This window comes from Netta rufina, assembly GCF_964035555.1.
Source record: "Netta rufina genome assembly, chromosome: 3".
In the NCBI taxonomy this organism is placed as follows: Eukaryota; Metazoa; Chordata; class Aves; order Anseriformes; family Anatidae; genus Netta; species Netta rufina.
This window is the reverse complement of record NC_140125.1, coordinates 62,868,424-62,888,345: the sequence shown is the minus strand read 5'-3', so window position 1 is coordinate 62,888,345 and position 19,922 is coordinate 62,868,424. Positions and strand designations below refer to the sequence as shown.

Genomic DNA, 19,922 nt, shown 5'->3' with positions numbered 1-19,922 from the left:
CGCGGGGCTCCCCTCAGCGCCCCCCTCAGCTCCCCTCAGCCCCGGTTCCTTCCTCACAACTCCGGTTTTCTCGGCCCTTTGTCAAAAGTGGTGTTGAAGCAACTCGCTGTGCTCCTTGCGGTGGGCTGCGGTCCCACTGGTGCCAAGTGCAGACAGGCAAATCACAGAATTTCTAGGTTGGAAGAGACCTCCAACATCACCAAGTCCAACCTCTGACCTAACGCTAACAGTCCCCACTAAACCATATCCCTAAGCTCTACATCTAAACGTCTTTTGAAGACTTCCAGGGATGGTGACTCCACCACTTCCCTGGGCAGCCCATTCCAGTGTCTAACAACCCTTTTGGTATAAAAGTTCTTCCTAACATCCAGCCTAAAACTCCCCTGGCACAAAATGGAGCGCCCATGCCCACTGGACTCCATCCCCTCACACCAGCACACCCCTTCGTCCCGATACAAAATGAAAGCACCAAAAGGAGAGCTGGATGCTGCAAGGTGTGTGGCAGGGCCCTCTCCACAAAGGTTATGGCAAGAGGGAAGCCCACAGCAGCACAAAACAGTGGTTTTACTAACGGTGCTATTACAACGTGAATGTTGTTTTCTACTTTGTATTTACTGCACGTATACACTGTTACTTGCACAGTCTCTTCGTACAAGGCTAGGTCTTGCCTCATCTTTCCATCACAAGCACACTCACCACTGCACCAGGAAGAGCTGCTGAAAAGAAGTGGAGATTCAAATAAAGACAAGCTCACGTTCAAATGGGCATGGACTGAAAATTGTCTCCCCTTCCACATTAATAAAGACATTCTGAAAAATAATCTCTCCTTTTTTTTCCCTGTACTATTTTAATGGCAGTAACACCCAGGAAGCAACACTCTCACACACCTCTGTCACTGCCAGTAGTAAACTTTTCCATGCTGACATGTTTCTGCTTTGTCAAATCTGAAATTGCACATATTCCCCACTATTTCACAACACTGCCATAGCTTCCACAAATGTAAAAGAATAAAAAGGATTTTCACTCATCAATTTTCTTTTATATAAGTGTATTTATATATTCTTAAAATACCAGCTTATTGGTCCGAGGTAAGAACTTCAACATAAAAGGTTCAAAGCAAATGATGATAAAAATGTACAGAACAAAAAGTACTGCATTAACCATCAATGGGCTATCTTCTCTGAATTAAAAAAGCTGCAAGTAATAGCACTCATGTATTTATTAATAAATCTGAAAATCAGTGCCAGCTCATCATTGAAAAACCTGGAGAAGCAGCATATCTGGCTGCTACTGATCCTTTCCTTTCCTGTCCTTTCCTTTCCTGTTCTTTCCTTTCCCAGATGTTTAACTTTTAAAAAGTGAAGCCAAATACACCTTGGACAGTTACACAAAAAGAGAAAGTTACCCTGCACAGTACCACAGGAAAGCCACCTAGCAGCTCATATCTCCACACTTCATTATCACAAGCTGGTGTGCCAGTGGCCCAGGAAAATACAATGCACCATGGCGCACCTGACCAAAAGGAGAGTTACAAACCTGAGCCAATCCCACGCAGTCCCACAGGTGCATCAGGATAATTTGCAGAAAATAACTGGTGAAGCTTTTTGTTGTTGTGAAAAGCATCTCTGCTTTAATGTATTCCCTGCTTCGTCTGAGAAGATTTTAAAGCTCAACTGATTCAGCTTTTCACAAAGAGAAATAATAGCTGCCGTTGAGCTTAACAGACCTGGCACATATTTCAGCACCACAGTGAAACAGAGATAAAAACCTTTTCCTGTTGTGCTTTAGTTTTTTTAAACACAAGTGAAACAATGCCTCGAGTTCCTATTGTTTGCTGTGTGCTGGGAAGCACACGTTTTAGCCAACAAACACAGAAATTACTGGAGACCTCACACGGCTGCCAGAGCCATCCCAGACAGATTCAGCCCCCTGCCCCAGCCTCTGCTCATCAGGCCCGTTACTTGGAAAGCCCTTAACAGCAGCACGAACGGCCAGGCCCAAGAACCCAACCCGATTTCATCTCACTGCTTTTACCTTCTGGGCAATTACGCTCTGCGGGTAGAGCTGTGACATCTGGGTGACTCTCTCGGGATCAGTTTTACTTCACACCACTGAGCATTATGCCTCTAGGAGCTGCGGGATTGGCCCCGCATCTCATAAAAGCAGTGAGTCTAACATTTTGGTTTTCATGTACCAAAGCCACGTCTCTTAATTGTAGTGTTTCAACAAGCAGTCGTATTAGAACACCAAGAAAATCTCAGACCCACTCTACACATTTAAATGTTAGTTTAAGTTAAAGTTTTCAGGCACATGTCCACTCTAAATTGCTTTTTAAACTCTGTGTGTTTCAGGCTCTTCATTTCTATCTCTTAATGCCATTCAGCAGCCCTAGCAGGTAAGATAAATAAAGTAAGTCAACTGCTCCTGGAATCAACAGACACAGAAAATTATTTGGTAACTTCATTCAGATATATATTGGGACCTTTATATGTATTTAGTATATTTCTGTAGGTTTCTCATTTTCACTTAGGTTTCATCTATTGGTCTTGTTAAGTCCACTTTGACCATACGAGTAGCAGCAGATGATCCTCCTCGGAGACCTGCCAAGAAAATCTGTGGTCTGGGTACATTGCTGGAGTTCTCGCGCTTAGTCTGGGTGCTGACGTCTTTTGGCAAGTACACCTGGGTGGAGTTCTCCCTTCTCAGATGGCTGAGATCAGTCTGCATGGCATGAGTTAACTTGCGACGCAAATTGGCCTAAGGACACAAAAAGAATCACTTTAAGCAAAATTTTGTTCGAACATTTTAGCAGTGGGATTTGCTTAGATGTTACACGTTCTGCATTTGCATATTGTACCTCTATGGGCTTCACAAACCTGTAATGTTGCACGCTTCTTCCTACCTTAAATTCATTGAAACTAACCCCTGAAGCTAACAGAATGTGTGAACAAAACCGTATGCAGCCCCACAATTTTAAAATTTTAAGTTTTTGTTAAATGCTGAAGATTTTGTTTTGTTAGAATGAAATGTCATTTTCATGTTAAGCTCTGCCAGGGCTTCAAGTTTATTTCAGTCAGTTGGAAAGTACACTGAATGCAGTGGAAGGCAGATTAACCTCCTGGTATCTACAAGCTAAAATAAATCTGAGGATCCCAAACCTTGTGGACAATTAAGCTACAGGATCTAGCCTTTGGTTTCTACCAAACGTGATGAGATTTGGTCATTGGTGTCACAGAGTATCAAATAAAAGGGCAAAAATGCCTTCTTTCGAGGCATTACTTGTTAGTCCCTTGGCAAACAGCACAAGATAGCACAAGATTTATGATGGTAATAATGAAGCCCTGTTTAATAATGAATTTACAGAAAAAATGTGATGGAAAGAAAGAATATTTTATTATTAGTTTTTCTTTTTCTTTTTTTTCTTTTTCCCAATAGAGGGTTCTGCTGACAATTGAAACGAGTGAATGCTGAGTGAGTGCTATTGCAAGGAATATTGCATGCTTGTACAGAGAAACAAACGTGAGCTGAAAATTTTACTGCTAACATCAAATAAGGCTTCTTAAAAAGTCCTATTTTAATACCTCAAGTTTTCTGTCTAAGCACAAACAACAGAAAAGAAACCCAAGGCCTCTGAGCTTATCCTGTATCAGAACCTGCAGATATATCCATTGCTCCTCTAATAGTGTCAAATTTACAGAAGCATTGGTAAGCTGCATCTGTTATTTCAGCACTTTGGCTGTAAATGTTTTATCAGCTCCACATTACAAATTCAGCATAGGCAGTGCAAAAGCTTTTGCAGGTGCCTCGTATTTTTTGTTTCAACCCCGCACCACCAATCTCCCATACGGACAGCTGATGCTGAGACACCCCGAGTACTTTGTCACTAAACATTTCAAACGAACGAGCTTATAAGCTCTCCAAGCTCAGCTCTTAGAAAACATACACCTTTGCTTATGCTAAAGATAAGCACAGCCACTGAACATGTCTTGGCACTTATTTATGTCCTTCTGTCCACTAGAGAGGCAAAATGAGGCCTTAAGCTAGGCCACTTGCAAACCTCACTGGCTTATTTTTATATACTTCATTAACACCTGTTGCTTAGAAGCCTTTGTAAACCAGCTCATACTGTCAAAAAAATCCCACTCTAAAATTGTTGTTTCCCTTTTATAATGTTAGAAAGTTGATGGCAAGAAGGATGACAGAAAGGAAACAAGCCTGACAGCAGACCACAGGCCTTCACAATGCATTTGTTCACAGAAACAAAACCCCAAACCCACCTCCCTGCAGCATTCTGTGTCCAGTTATTGTTGGTAACTGCAGTGTGACCTACACAAACGAGTTCATTTTGACTGAATTGTGAAAATCAGGTGCTACACCTTAACAACTGCATGGGCTGGGAAAAGAAAAGCTCCTAGTAAGCAGCTTTTTAAATATATGCTGTTACTTTAGAAGCTTTTATGTATGTCGCCAACCCTCTGTGGGGCTGTGATTTCCAATCCAACAGCAAATCATCATGATTTATATATAACAACCATTTCCTCTGGGTTACATACACAACAGAAAAGCTATTTGCTCTGTTTCTTACATATCTGGATTGGTAGTACTTGAAAGAGAGGAATTTCACTTTCAAATAAAACCCAATGAGTTGGTTTTAGCAAACATGAGGAATCAAGATAAAATGAAAAATACCTCACTATGCCAAAAAAAAGAGAAAAGCCTCATGCTTTGATTTCTTTCAAGGGTGGATAAGTCAGTTCAAAGAAAGCTTCTGCAGGGTGAACCACATCCAAAGGTATTCCTGACTGCTCTGTCTGCCAGCTGTTACATTTTTTCTCCTCTTACTTGACAGTGATACTAATATAAATTGTTCAACTTGAAATAAAGTTTTGCTTGACACAAACCCTTCTGCAACCCCGTTTAAAACCAAATAATAATAATAAAAAATACAAAAAACAATGTATATAGCAATATCTTAAAACTGTGAAATTTATTTGAGTGTAGGGAAACAACTTTAAAATTCAGTGCTAATCAATAAACTTACCACTTAAAGAAGGCAGATGAAAAATTAAGAATGAATCGACTTAGCAATGGAAACACTGCTTAAAAAATGGTGAAAAAATGATTGAACCAGTTCTAATAAAGGCATGCATCTTTGGGTAAGTTTAGACTCATCCTGCAAAGTACAATACTTTGTAATAATTTAGTCTGAACTTTGTTATCCAACACATGAAAATCTGGTAGTAACAATACGAACCAGTTTTATAGCTTTTCTTCTCAGTTCCCACTCATTCCATTCATAGGACTTCACAATAGACGGAGGCAAGATGTGAGTGTCAGTTTGAGTGCTGCTGTCACGTTTTGTGGTTGGTTTCATCAAACTTTTGTCTGCACTTCTTGCCTGGATAGAGGAAAAAAAGCCAATGAGCAAGGCATTAATGAGGAGAATACAGGCATCTAAGACAGAATACAGATATGCATGTTCTTAAAAGCAATAGAAATCTGGAAACCTGTAAATTGCAAGCAGGTAATGATTTTTACATTCAACAATATTTTTGTTCCCCTAAGCCTGCTGAAAAGAAAAGAAACCAATCAGAATTTGCCAGGTTTAATTTCTGACAGAAAACCCTTTAGGTAGACACCACAGCTGAATTTCAGACTCTCACATCCTGCATAAGTGCTTAATCATTGGACTTTGATAAAAGTCCATGGGCAGTATTTTATGAGGCAGGCATCTCAGTTACCTTCAGGAACAGACTAAAAATCATAAATAATAATCAGGAGAAATGCCTACATCTCTGCCAGAAGTAGGATATAAACCATATCTTTCTCACCAAGGGTCAATTCAAGACTACATACTCTGTATAGCTAGGGATTTAGAATTCACAATGTGTCACAGAGAAAATCTATACATCAAAATCAAGCCTTTGGATTTCACATTGTAGCAGCGTGACGTTCATTATTAATGAGTCCCCTTTTGTTCTGCAATACGTTCCATAAATCCTGTCCCCAGATATCACTACACGCTCATCCAGCACACGCTGATGAACTCCTGAGCTAAAGCTCTAGTTAATGTGGTATCTGGCTCATCTTCTGCTGCATTTACTTCCTGTCCCTTTAAGCTAGTTTTGCAATAATGGGGAAAAGAAGCATCAGACACGGGATCTGCCTAGGATAAGGATGAGCAGTTTTCATCACTGCCATAATCCTTTGGCACTACATACTCTCCTAGGAAGAGACCAGGTGAGAAGAAACATTTTCCCCTTCTGCTGTTATCTACACCACGATGGTCTGGAAGAGAGGGACCATCAGACGTTCTGTACGATAGGCAGATTGTTATACTTGTGGGCATCATCTGTTCCCTTTATGTTCTGGAAAGGACAGATCAACCAGTGATCCGACAGCTCTTACACAGGAGGCAGGGGCGTTGTGTACCTGTGTGTATGGAGCAAGGTATTCAAAGTGATGGTGAAGCTCGAGCAGGTGAATTAGCTCTGCGTGTTCTTTTGCTTTTTCTACGTTCAGCTGAATGAACTTATCTGGGTCTTGAGCAAAAATGTAAGCAGATTCTTTGGAACTGAAAACGTAGCATCTGTCCTTGTGCTTCAAAATCCCAATAGCAGGATTTCCTAGGGAAAAAAACAAAACAACAACAAAACAAAACAGAAACAAAACAAAATAGTAAACAGTATGATATCCAATACAAAAGACATGTGTTCTTGATTAAAAATGTTTCTTTCAAGTCAGCTTCATTTCCTTTTTTTTTCTTCCTGAAATCAGCGTAAATCCCTGAAATACTTTTAAAGTATATTCCTTTAGGCCAATACAACTGCTTTTGATCAGTTTACATCCAGCATGCTTTAATCAAGATCAGACTCCATGTTCGTGAGAAAAACTATGGATAAAACACCCACAGCAAAAGAATAAAAACAAATGTCCATCCTCAGAAATGTTCCCCTTATAATCTCCAGCAAATATCGGATTGTAGATCAGCAATCAATTTATACCAAGGGGCATTACACTGAAATTATGCAAAGGGGATGAAGCAGCTGAGAAGCTGGACAATAAGTTAACAGAGAAAATTAAATGTCAATAATGGCCAAATAACTTATCGAGGAAAACATAAACTGAGCTACAACGAATGACCCTCTTTCAGCTGTCATTGTCTAGGAAAGACTCAGAATTATCACAGACAGTGTCTTGAAGACACTGAATGGCACTATTCAGTGGCAATCAAAGAAAGCTCAAAGAATGTCAGGAATTAGTAGCACATAAACAGATAAGGAGAAAAAAAATATATAAAATTATAAAAACCTACGTGCTATGTTTGCTATGCTACATTTTGTTCCAACCCCTTAAAATAAGAAAAATAAAATTAAGTGAGCTGGGAGTTATCAGAGGCTTGAGTTACTCTTCACAGAAGGAAGGGTTAAAGAAACAGTCGTCCCCAGTATTAAAAAGAAGCAACCAAAGAGAAATAATATGATTCAGGATTAGAAAACCATGAATTGCATGCAGAAGTTCTGATATAAAATGACTATTTGCTGATTTTCCTAATAGAAAAACCATGAGCTGTGATGAAATTACCAAGCCAGAGCTTAAACCCAGCTCAGAAAGAGGTACTTTTTCATATTATACATATTTACAACTTGTGGGACTTTGACAATTAGAATATCCCATGGTGAACTCTGAATGGATTCAAAAAGCAATTAGATAAATGAAAAACCTCTGACAATGATTATTTAACAGAAAGGTGAAAACACAACATTTCTCTGAAGTAATCACATAACCACTGGCTGCTAGAACAGGGAAGGATATTAACGAAGGAAGGACCACTCCTACTTGACTTCTCATGGTCAGATGCAAGGCTAGAGAGACCTTCAGTCTAACCCAGGACAGCTGTTCTCACGCACAATACTAAGTAAATGTAAGATATTTACACTGCCGTTAAGGCATACACTTTTTTAATAATGCCAAGAACTGGCCACATTTTCCTCCCAGCCTGCTGTAGGTTTAAAATAGTTCTACATGGACAGGTTCCATAAAACACTGGAGGACAGGATACAGAAAACCTGGGGTAGCTGAAATACGATTTGCTTTCAAGACAAATGGCCCTGAATCAAACCAAATAAATCCTAGCATTAGCTGACCACAAAGTGCAATTTTGCACTATTCCATTCAGAGAAGACTTTTGATATTTTATATCCACTGCTTAAAGCTGTATGTAGGCATGTATGATGTAGGCACGTATGGGTGTGTTTCAAGATACACAAAATAGAAGGAAGGACCACTTACAGGTGACTGTATGAAAACACATTAACAATAAGCAAACCTGCATTCAGTTGCAATGTAGGTTATAGAGATGCACAAATAGCAGGAGGAAACATTTGTCCATCCCATTTCATCTCTGCTTGTTCATGCCTACTTTCTCTTGAAGCCCCCCTACCTTCTATTTTGGGCAGTTTATCTGGGTATTTTTTTAAAGAAAAATACTTCAACGGGGGAAATAAGTTATCTGGGAGTGAAAATTACACACGTGAAATTACAGTACTCCAGATTTGACAAAAAAAAGAGGACGCATTCAGAACATCTTCACATCTTCTCTTGTACTTGCGTACACGTGAAGTAAGGAGACCTAACTACAGAGCATACCTGGAAGGGTGAGGCCTTTTACACCAATTGCGTATGCACAGAAACCATGGTACTGGATTAGCAACTGATCAAAATCAGCAGTAGTCTCTGGAAAAAGCCATTCTTGGTTCTCGAAATCAGAAATGTTTACTCTTGTTCCTAAGAAACGATTTAACAAAGGAAGGATTTCATTAACTAAACATCTGATGTTTAAAATATAATCATGTTACAGGATAACCTGATTACTATTATTTTCCCAAACTTCAGGCCTACCTTAGAAAAGATCCTAAGGAACAAGTCCTGAAGGACTGAAAAGTCAGTTCTGCAGGATCCTTTGTTAAAAGCATTAGTTTTTTTTGGAAACAGGACAAAAAAGGAAGGTAATATCATATGGTCCCACTTTGGTTTCACCCACTCACACATTCTAAATCTCCTTCAGTATAATGTGGTCATTAGGGATAGCATCTTGACCAAAAACACACTTCTAGCAAAAAGATAAAGCCCCATTATTTAGCTTTTTTATTCCTCCATTAACTTCAGAAGTTCTGAAAGGTGTAAGAAGTCATAAACTTACAAAACTTAAAAAAAACTCTCAGAAGTATTCTTTCTTCTGACAATTCTGAATTTTTATAAGGCAGTTTGTAGCTACTTTATAAGTACCTAGTTTATAAGTAGTTTGTAGCTACTAGAAATATTCTAGTTTTATATATAAAAGCCCAAACTGTACATGAAAAATAAATCCACACACTACAAAGGCTGTGTTTTAATTTACTGTGGACATTTTAATTATTAAAAAATCAATGTGTAGTTCCTTCTGTATGTAAAATTTAAATTATAAAATCTTGAGATGTGAAAGAAAAGGAAAAAAAAAAAAAAAACTTTCAGTACCCATGGTTTCTCTTATCCTTTCCTCATCGGATTTCACAGTCACTCCTTCAAGAAGAGATGTTAGCACTTCCTCAGGAAAAAGCTGCGATTGTGCTTCCAAGAACTGCTGCAGATTGTTAGTCATATTGGAAAGAAAGCTCAGGAGTAGTATCTCATTCTGAAACCCAGTCCACACGCTACAAACTGCAACAAAGAGAGGCTGTAAAATAAAGAAAACCATCTGAAGTCTTGAGTTGTTTTATGTCTGCAACATAACCCCAGTGCTGTGCACAACAATCCCTAACATGAACAAAGCTGACCCACAAGGCCTCCAGCACCCCAAAATCCCAGGGCGGGGGGCTGTGGGGATTTGAAAGTGGACATCCCATCACTCCAGGCCCCTATATCCAGCCTCAGAGAAGTGCAGGGTTTTGGACAAAACTGGAAGCTGCAATTCCCAGCAGCAATGCTGACATAAATGTGCACTCACCTGTCAAAGAAGACCCTCAGCTTTGAGTATAAATGCTTAATTACAGTGATATTAAATGCGCCCTGTTGCCTTTAAGTACATAGCATTTATGGGAAGAGATTCAAGAGATCTGAAACTCATGCCAACAGCACTGTGTTTTATGCTTGTTCCTGACATTATTACATGAAGGGTCAGAAGAGTTGGCTCTGGAATTCATCAGCATCTCTAATGCTGTGGATAAGTTATGGGTATAAAAATGGAAGAAATGAAAGGAAAGGAAGCAAGACCAAAACCATTCTTACTAGAAAAAAAAAAAAAAAGGATTAAAAAAGTGTTAATGAAATCTACTATGTTTATTAAAACAAAGGCTTGGTACAAATATAGTCCAGGAAGCATCCAAGAGCAGACAGCTTCTAAGAAAAACGTGGATTCAGAAAGGCTAAATTCAGATCAGTGAACTGAATCTTCCTAGGCTCCTTCTACCACCCAGGGGAAGAAACAGGCTTTCCCAGAGAAGTCAAAGAACCTAAACTGGGCTTTCTTCTCTCATGTGCCTCTGAGAAAAGCCTACTCATCTCTTCCCTCTGTCTTTATCACTGTACTAAAGTGTGTATCAGGCACTTAAGCCCCACGAAGATACAGAAAAAGAGAGAAAAACTGCTTTAAGCAGCTCAGTGAGCAAGGTAAATGTCCTCCAAACGAGAACATCTGGCTTATAAAATCACAGCACACATAAGCTGAAGTGTCAGATCACACCTGAGTTGCACCTCAAAGTGCCATTGCCATGAGTTTCCAGCACAGATACCCCCAAGGGAAGTGCAAAAATACTCTAAGTAGATGGGGAATGATCTGCCTTCCTCCCTCCTCCACATCAGGCTTTATTTTGCTTTCTAATTATTTGTTCTGAAGGATGAAAAAAACCTAACATACGTATAAAGGGCATGCTAGTTCAGCAGCTACCTACACGGAATTAAAATGGTAGGCACATCACACGAAATAATGAGCTCTTCCAAGAAAAGTATATTTATGGAAGCCTGCTTTCTGACGTCTTTCTCTCCCATATTCTTTTTATTACACCACCATACTAATCTCATGTTTTCATAGTGTAAGCAGGCACCTTCTTTAAATATTTACAGTTCACATCACTCATTCTCTCTTCCCCCCATGTCCTGTAACCACCAACCAAGCACAGAACATGGATTGCACAGAGCTACGTGTCTGCTCACTGGCCAGATGGCTGGCTGGACTCATAACTGTGGCATTCCCATTGCAGAGCCCTTAGAAGGGCTCTAATTGTGTCTGTCCAATTACTTATTTTTCAGAGAACTTGCAGAAAATGACATATTCCAAGAGCTTTGGGCTCTGACAAGTTCAACTGAAACTGGCCAACGGATTCAGCAATTATTAGGAAGGGCAAAAAGATTGAAATCCCTATCACAGTAACCCAATTTCTTTAGAAAATGTTACCAAGGAGCCATACTGTAATTGCAGAATTGCTATCTGAAAGGATTTCAAAGCAATCACATTCTGATGTGCTGTTATTAATATGTCCTAACAATTTCTGCAGGAACAGGAGAGAATATTTACACAAAACAGGAAAGTATCACTGTAATTCTACAAATACCAACAAACCACTCGAGACACTTACAGAAAAACAGTATTTAAATCCTTCCCTCTGTTTTGTACCTTGCTTTCCTTGTACCTTGAGATCAAGTCTGATAGCTTAGTCACCCCTTGAAAAACTACCAGGAGTGCTGTTATAAAAGAGAAAATAATGCAGCCTTTTTCTTAAAGCAAACTACGCAAAAACACACCTGTAAAGTATTTTGTAATCGTTTCCCTTCTTTTTCTTTTTTTTTTTTTCTTTTCATAATTAAAAACAATTAAGTTTTCCATTCAAAATACTTACAAAAACTTCTTTGGTATCTACAGAAACCTTATTCTGGATGGTGTTTTTTAACTGCTCCATTGTTGTTGCAAACTGCACGTTCATCTTTTCAACTTCTTGAGCTACCGTAATTGCATCAGACTGGAAAGAGAATGTACTTCAGGTAAGAAGTATGAGAGTCAAAAAATGAAATATTTAGCAACAAATATTTATGTTGACCTCTTTGTTCAACTACTTTAAAGAACAAAATGAACCCTAACTTTCAACAAAATGATTTTTTTTCTTGAGCGTCTAGGTATAAGACCAGGCACTTCTCTCAAACCAATACTAGGAATTTTTACATAAAACCTCAACTCCTTTGAAATGAAAAGAAATTGAAAGAAAAAAAACAACAAGGGGGAGAGAGAGAGAGAGAGAGAAATATTTTCTCAAGCTTTATGATGTACAGGAGAGTAACATAATTGTTGTAACATAAACCCAGCAATTCTTAAAAGACAAATAAAGACAAACAAAAAGGTCTTCATATGCAAAACAAATTTCAGGAATTTAAGTTGTGTTCTTACGACTTCTGATGACTCCATGTGTGCTAGGGATGTCTACAGCCTAAATTTGAGATGATTTATGCATTGAACAAGAATTTTTCTTTCATGTTTCTTTTGGGGGAGAGCTTTTAATGGAAACAAATCTTCCTGTTACACTTCAATTTTATTCAGATACAGAGATCTGTTATTTCAGGTAATCTGGCTTTTCTTACTAGGTATTTTATTGCAGAATCCCATTTTATATTCTCCAATCATCTGCAAAGCATCTAAGTATCAGCATACAAACAAGTAAAGCCCTACCTTTTTAATTCTTTGGTGATGAAATTAAAGCTCCCCAAAAAGGAAAGCTTCAGAAATGAAATGGAAGTACAGTCACAGTGAAGCGAACAATTAATTAATTTTGTCTTCTACCTGACAGTAGCAAACCCCAGCAAGTTAGGCATAAAGCTCAGCATAACAGGTTATGCAGTCTCTCATATTCTGAGAAAAATCTGATTTCAGTGATTTCTGAATCTTTTTTTTTTAAACCCAACAAGATGTTGTCTCACCATAAGGATGCAGAGGAAGGCCTCGTATTGTCTCACGTTGAACAGTGCTTCTTTTAGTTTGAAAGAACTGAGCTGCCTGTGTCTGTGCTGGTCTTCATGCATGGATTCCAACAGGGCTGTGTAACAGTGGGCTAGCTCGTGGCAAGTATTGAGGCTGTCTTCAATAGTCCGTGTAGCTGATGGAAGGACTTCATTCAGAAAGGCTGGCACTGTTTATATAGAATGAGAGATACATACAAAAAGAGTGATTTAAATCGTTAGCAAATGGTTTCAGTACAGTATAAGGGCAAAGCAGTTTCCCAATAAAATTTTGATTTCTAACCTCTATCGTTATACTCCCAACTGTTTCTGTATAGATTCAGCCACCTGACTTACTAGTCAAGTTGTTCCAAACAGTCAGAATTACAGGTGTGGAAATATAACAGTCAAGTCAAGGATTGTGAGAAAACTTGCTTTATAATAGATGCAGCTCAGCTGCTAACACTGACATGGGTTTCCTGTGAGGCTGCAGGCAATCTGTGTAATTTTCAGTTCTCACTTTCCCCATCTGTAAAATACAAGTAACAAAGGAAAGTCCTGCCCTACTCTGAATATAGCTTTGGAAAAAAGTCCAGGATACCAACTGACATTTCTTACCATTAAACAAGCAGAAGGATTCAAAATCCAAAAGATTTTTGAGAACATGTTAAGAATCTGAAGGGGTTACTCTAAATTATCAGAACACAGACAACGCCCCAGCAACTTTTAAGAATTCTCATTACACTTGCTCAACAGAAAATTGTAATTGGATTGACAGTGTTCCTTCAAGATCTTAATTAACTGCTTTTTAAGGCAAACGTTACACATTTAATTCACTTAATGGCCAAGGATCAGGGAACAAGTTATCACGAGGTAAATTAGTGCATCAAGTTAATGCATATAATCCTTCTACATAAACCACACCGGATTCTCTGTTAGCAAAATAGCAGCAGCCTACATGGAAACCTATAACCAAATACTGAATGTGTATATTTCCTCCAGGTTTACAGGCCCTGGGTCAAAGCTGTTTATCTAGAGAGACGGGACATTACTGGAGCCACTCCAGCACAGAAGGCCAGGAACAATTAATTGGGAATTCACAACCCAAAGGCAGGTGTATACTTACAGTCATCGATACCCTTTCCTCCTTTCCCGCACTCCCTGTTGAACAATCGAATCCCCGCGACTAGCATGGCGAGATTTTTCAGCTGTTGCTCTTTTTCCTTCTTACTGAGCGAGATGAAGGCACCCAGCGCTGTCTGGGGGAATATACTCTGCAGGGCAGCTAGAACCATTGCAAAAGGTGAGAAAGCAGAAAATAAAATGATTAAACAAGCAAAAATAACCTCTCCTGAACAACAACTGCAGAAAGTAAAAATTATGGCAAATTTAGACTTCAAGGCTGAGCAGTGACAGTTCGGACAGCAAGCATTCATCAGGGTTTACCACATCGATATCTAAAGATCAGCAAACAGAAGGTAACATTTTATTTTTCAGTAAGAAAAGTCCCATCTCACAACTGGGAGTTTACTGACCTGTTACCTCCCTGACAACCTCAATATCTGTCGGGGATCCCAGGCCAGAGCTCAGCAGCATGTAGCTAACAATCATTTGATACACTTTCATCATTTCATCTTGCACACGAGGACGGCTGTCTGCGATATCTCTGACCAGAGGAGCCAGCCTTCCCTCCAGAACACGATGCTGCTCTCTGAGTAATTCAGCTAAGAAAGAAGGGCAGTTAGAAAGAGAAGTCTAAATCCTTTGGAATTTGGCTTGTACAGAGGGTGCAATTCATTACCACAGTCAAAGAGCCACTTTGAAGGTTTCTGAAGCACAGCTATGTGGAAGAGATGTTCAGAGCACCATACCTTTATAATTAACAGCAGAGGAGTTAAACTTTAGTATGATTAGCATCAGTCAGTAGAGGCCAGAAAAATATCCAGGCCAACTTGAAGCAGCAACTCTGGCTTTCTGGGCTCCCCTGCTTGCAATAGGACACAGAATACCTAACACACACACACACCCTATAGTTACACACCCAACTCTGAACACCACCCAAGATCTCAGTAGTCCTCTTACTGGAGTTGTTGAGCTTGTTGAGTCCAGAAGGCTTTGGAGCCTAATTCTACTAATTTTTGGTTTTAGTATATGCTAACAAGAGAACGTTTTCATGATGCCCCCTGCCACCTCAAACATTTACTTTCCATCTATGCCTGATCAGTGTTTTCTGTGTCCCAGCCAGTGCTCACTGTCCCGCTGAGGTCTGAATTTACAGCCAGAGCAGAGAATGTAACCCCTCTCACTTCGCTTCCACTTCCACATTCCCACTTCGAGACCATATGAAGTCACCACTGATGAGACCAAAACAGACTTGGTTAAAACTGTGGCTGTTCACAATTATTCATCTCTCTTAATTATCGATATTGATAGAACAACAGGTTCTCGTCCAGATACATGAATGAAGTTCTGGGTAGTGTTTCTTTTTCAGATACGCAGGTGCAGCCCAAGCTTTTCTTGCTGAAGAAAGCTAGCCAGTGTGCCTGAGAACAGAATTGTTCTGAAGTGATCTAATAAGCTCGGTAAGTGTTTCAGACAGGAGGAGGCGAGCGTACTCTCAAATGTAGTGCATGTTTGTTCCCTAAAATATCCACACCAAAACACTGTACTCTTGTACAGTACATCCCTCCAGGGATTTTTATTTTGCTTTGCTGCCAGCAGTCATTTAACAAGAATCAGTATTAGTCCCACACAGAGACCGTAAAATCTAAACTCAGAATCAACTTATTCTACTAAAATGTTTATTTGTATTGAAATTACCTCGGTTTGCATAGTTCATATCAAAGTAAACTTGCATCTTAATTGTGCTCAGGGATGGGTTTGTCGTGTCAAGCAGTCTGGTAACACAAAGCTAAGAGGAGAGAAAGAAAAGTGAATTCCTTCTAATTACTGGAGAAACTTCTGAACTGTTCAGGTCTATACGACAGGTTTCCTAACAGCAGCAGAGCCCTTCCCTTTCATTCTCTAGATATGCAATAAATACTATGAAGTATAAGGCATTTATTAACATGAGGGAACACATAGTCCAGTCTTTAATGATACTTGATTCTCACAGCTCTGTAGCTAGAGTTTTTTAAGTGTTGGTATCAAAATAAAATGGCAGTATAGGTACAGGAACAGGTAGCAAATAACGGTATGGTCTTAGCTAAGTACTGACACTCACACTCATGTCAAAATTACCTGGATAAGATGTTGCACATCTCTTTTTGTAAGGATTTGGTCCACATTAAATTCATTTCTTGGATCTAGAACAACAGCTTTCACCTAGAAATTGTCAAAAGAAAGCTATTAATTTATATCTCAGCATACACTCTTTGCATTTAGCCTTTTAAGTTCTGAAAAATCTCTGGTGTAGACAGCGTTTCCTCAGCTTTAAAAGGAAATAATTAAAGCTTAAGTCTTTTAACATTAACTTCACTTCCCCTTGTGATTTATCGACAGCTCGTGTTCCTGTAATCACCCTTCTTTGCAGCAAACCAGAACGCCACATACCTGTGAGACTTCCAGATGGAGTGAACAGCTTTGCAGGAGCAACTGTTCACAGTGACTGGGTCCAACGTTTAGGGAACGCAAGGCAGAAGAAAATTATTTATCCATTTACTGCACAGAAGGCACTATGACAGAATTTTAATTCAAAGTGGGAATCTGAAAATTTTGTTATCTGTAAGACCACTAAGATACTTCATATTATTCAATTGTGCAAAGAATTACTTGATACAATTTTAAAAACAAATATATTTTTTATTATTCTTTAGTTTCATTTCAATCTTTGATAATGAAACAATGTCAGTCTATTTCGCTTGTGTTGCCAGTTTCAATTTCAGTTCTCAGACATAATGGAATAAAAAATCTATTTGAAAAGAAATACTTTGAATAGAACATTTTAAATTACAGCTCCTTTAAAAATGTCCTGGAAATATATTTTTCTAAGCAAAAATTTATAACAATTCATTATGTTTGTTTACAGACTTCTATGTTGGTGTTGAATGCATCAGTATAAATGCTTGCCCTTTGGATAAAAAAATCATGTTCTGCATACAGGGAAATATTTGCATGCTTGCAAATGGTATTTATGCTGAGTGTCTTGCTAGCCACATAAGTTTTTATCTGATTAAAATTTTCATGTGTAATTGATTAACACTGCTTTTGAACTCAAACTTATTTTTAAAGACATGATGTTAACCTTTGACTAGTTAAAAACAAGCTAACAAAACAGCTTATTGCTGTGAACCAAGAAGAAATGCCATAGTGCATAATGGTTTTTAGGATATTAATAGTTGAAAAATTGTCCACCAATGACAACACAAAGATTGATTCTATTTCATTTCTAGTTTAAGCGTGATCCAATGTACAAAAGTGTGACCACATACAAAACCCAACCCTGCCTAAACTCAGGAAAATAAAAAATAAAAACACACATAAAAGAATCCATCAAAATAGATGGAAGAGGTAAATCATAAAGAATAAATATATCTGTTGCAATGAACCACCTATGGTATCATACTTTTTTGTTCATTTATGAAAGAGGTGGAAGAAATGTTATTAAAGCTCAGAAACAACCCTCATTTGCACGTTGGAAAGAAAAAAAAAAAAAAAGAGTGGTTTATCTGCCTACTGAAGAAAAATGAGGGAGAACTGCTCTGTGTTCACAGAAGTCCCACGGCTCAGGACCTACAGCCTTTTCAGGGCCTTAAGTTCACAGTCATGGCATTTCAGACAAATGAAATACTTTCCGAGGTTGCTAAGACCCCATACTGAAGATCACCAAACTTCTTAATGTGGACAATCAGAAACCGAGACATTTCAAAATTAAAGTCACTCTGGAAAGCCTCAGCTGCAGCCACTCCAGCTTTGGCACCCTGAGTTGAAGTTGGTATCTGACGTTTATTGATTTTTAACACCATAGAAAGATTTATTCCCTTGCAACTTTCTGCTCAGTCAGATAATGACAGGACAAGAAGAAATGGTTTTAAACTAAAAGAGGGGATATTTAGATTAGAGGTTAGGAAGAAATGCTTCACTGTGAGGGTGGTGAGGCCCTGGCACAGGCTGCCCAGAGGAGCTGTGGATGCCCCATCCCTGGAGGTGCCCAAGGCCAGGCTGGATGGGGCTTTGGGCAACCTGGGCTGGTGGGAGGTGTCCCTGCCCATGGCAGGGGGTGGGACTGGGTGGGCTTTCAGCCATTTTATGATTCTTTGATCATTCATTCTGGGTAGCGTCAGCAACTTTGGGGGAACTACTTACATCATGTAAAGTTTAAGATCCTGCATCACGCAAGCCTTGACAGGAGGTTTGAACTGCCAAGCTACAAGCAGCCAGGTTTGGAAATGCCATATGCTCCTTTAGCACTATACAGGGAGCGAGATTTTACTGACCATAACAGAACCTGAACGTGGCTGGCGAAACGCCCAGCTGGATTCATGAAAACCCTACGACAACCCACTTGCTCTTACCATGAAAGCTACCAAGGTTTCGGAAACAGCCTGTCCCTTGGCAGCACACTCTTCTCCGACTTCGCGGATGATGAACTTTATGACTCCTTCAGTCAGCTCGCCAGACATCGCGGCCAGGCAGCGCCCTGACGGGCTTATATGGCTTCTCAGTGCCCTGCTCCCACCGCACCACGGCGGGCAGCGGGGACGCTTGTACCACGGCCTCCTGCGGCCTCTTATTTTTGGGCACCGGCGGGCTGCTAAGCGCTGAGGCATTTCCAAGCGGCATTTACCCGAAGCCGCTGCCCGTTCCCGTGGAGACGGAACCGCCCCAGGGCGGGCCCGGGCCGCGGGGGGTGTAAAGGGGGGGTCTGGGGGCGTGCGGTGCCTGTGGAGGCATGGAGACATTTGGGTGGGAAGGGTCTTACGGCATCAAGTCCAGCCTAACCTAGCACTGACAGGTCCACCGTGTCCGCAGGCACCGCATCTGAATGGCTTTTGTATACCTCTGGGGATGGTGACGCCACCACCTCCCTGGGCAACCCATCCCCGTGCCTGACTGCTCTTTCTGAGGAGAAATGTCTCCTCATTTCCAACCTGAACCTCCCCTGGCCATTCCCTCTAGTCCTATCACTGGTTATCTGTGAGCAGAGGCCGACTCCCAGCTCCCCACACCTTCCTTTCAGGTAGTTGTAGAGACCCATAAGGTCTCCCCTGAGCCTCCTCTTCCCCAGACCAAACACCCCCAGCTCCCTCAGCCGCTCCTCACAGGACTGGTGCTCCAGACCCCTCACCAGCTTCACAGCCCTTCTCTGCACCCGCTCAAGCACCTCGATGTCCTTGTAGCGAGGGGCCCAAAGCTGAACCCAGCTCTCGAGGTGCAGCCTCACCACAGCAGAGTACAGGGGGACGATCACCCCCCTGCTCCTGCTGGCTGCACCATTCCTGACACAAGCCAGGATGCTGTTGGCCTTCTTGGCCACCTGGCCACACTGCCGGCTCACGGTCAGCCAGCTATCGATCAATAAATACCTCCAGGTCCCTTTCCATCAGGCAGCTTTCCAGCCACTCTTCCCCCAGCCTGTAGCACTGCATGGGGCTGTTGTGCCTCAAGCGCAGTGCCCAGCACGTAGCTGTGTTGAAATTGAGCCTCACGACATCTTTGTAGTCCTCCTGAGCAGCCTGCTCCTTCCTCCAAAGGTCATAAACCCTCTTTTTCTTCCTGAGCTCTAGCCACAGCTCTCTGTTCAGCCAGGCCAATCTTCCACACCAGGTCATCTTTCGGCATGCAGGGACAGCCTGCTCCTGTGCCTTTAGGATTTCCTTCTTGAAGTGTCCTGCCTTCCTGGGCTCCTTTACCCCCTGGGAATGCTTCCCAAGGGATATTGTCTCCTAAGTCTCCTAAACAGGACAGCCTGCCTTCAGGAAGTCCCAGGCAGCAGTTCTGATACACCCCGTCCTTACTTCTCC

At 40.6% G+C, this 19,922-nt stretch overlaps 1 protein-coding gene across 1 annotated transcript; it reads right to left on the bottom strand.

The window, feature by feature from the left end:
- Nucleotides 1–2,526: 2,526 nt before the first annotated feature.
- On the bottom strand, nucleotides 2,527–18,581 carry CFAP206 (cilia and flagella associated protein 206; the record flags this gene model as incomplete). Its single annotated transcript, XM_084283276.1, has 12 exons — nucleotides 2,527–2,757; nucleotides 5,255–5,398; nucleotides 6,433–6,626; nucleotides 8,650–8,787; nucleotides 9,517–9,715; nucleotides 11,874–11,993; nucleotides 12,943–13,151; nucleotides 14,087–14,245; nucleotides 14,496–14,684; nucleotides 15,781–15,871; nucleotides 16,201–16,284; nucleotides 18,474–18,581. 12 exons carry the CDS (start codon nucleotides 18,579–18,581, stop codon nucleotides 2,527–2,529), a joined length of 1,866 nt encoding a protein of 621 aa, XP_084139402.1.
- Between the last annotated feature and the right edge of the window lie 1,341 nt (nucleotides 18,582–19,922).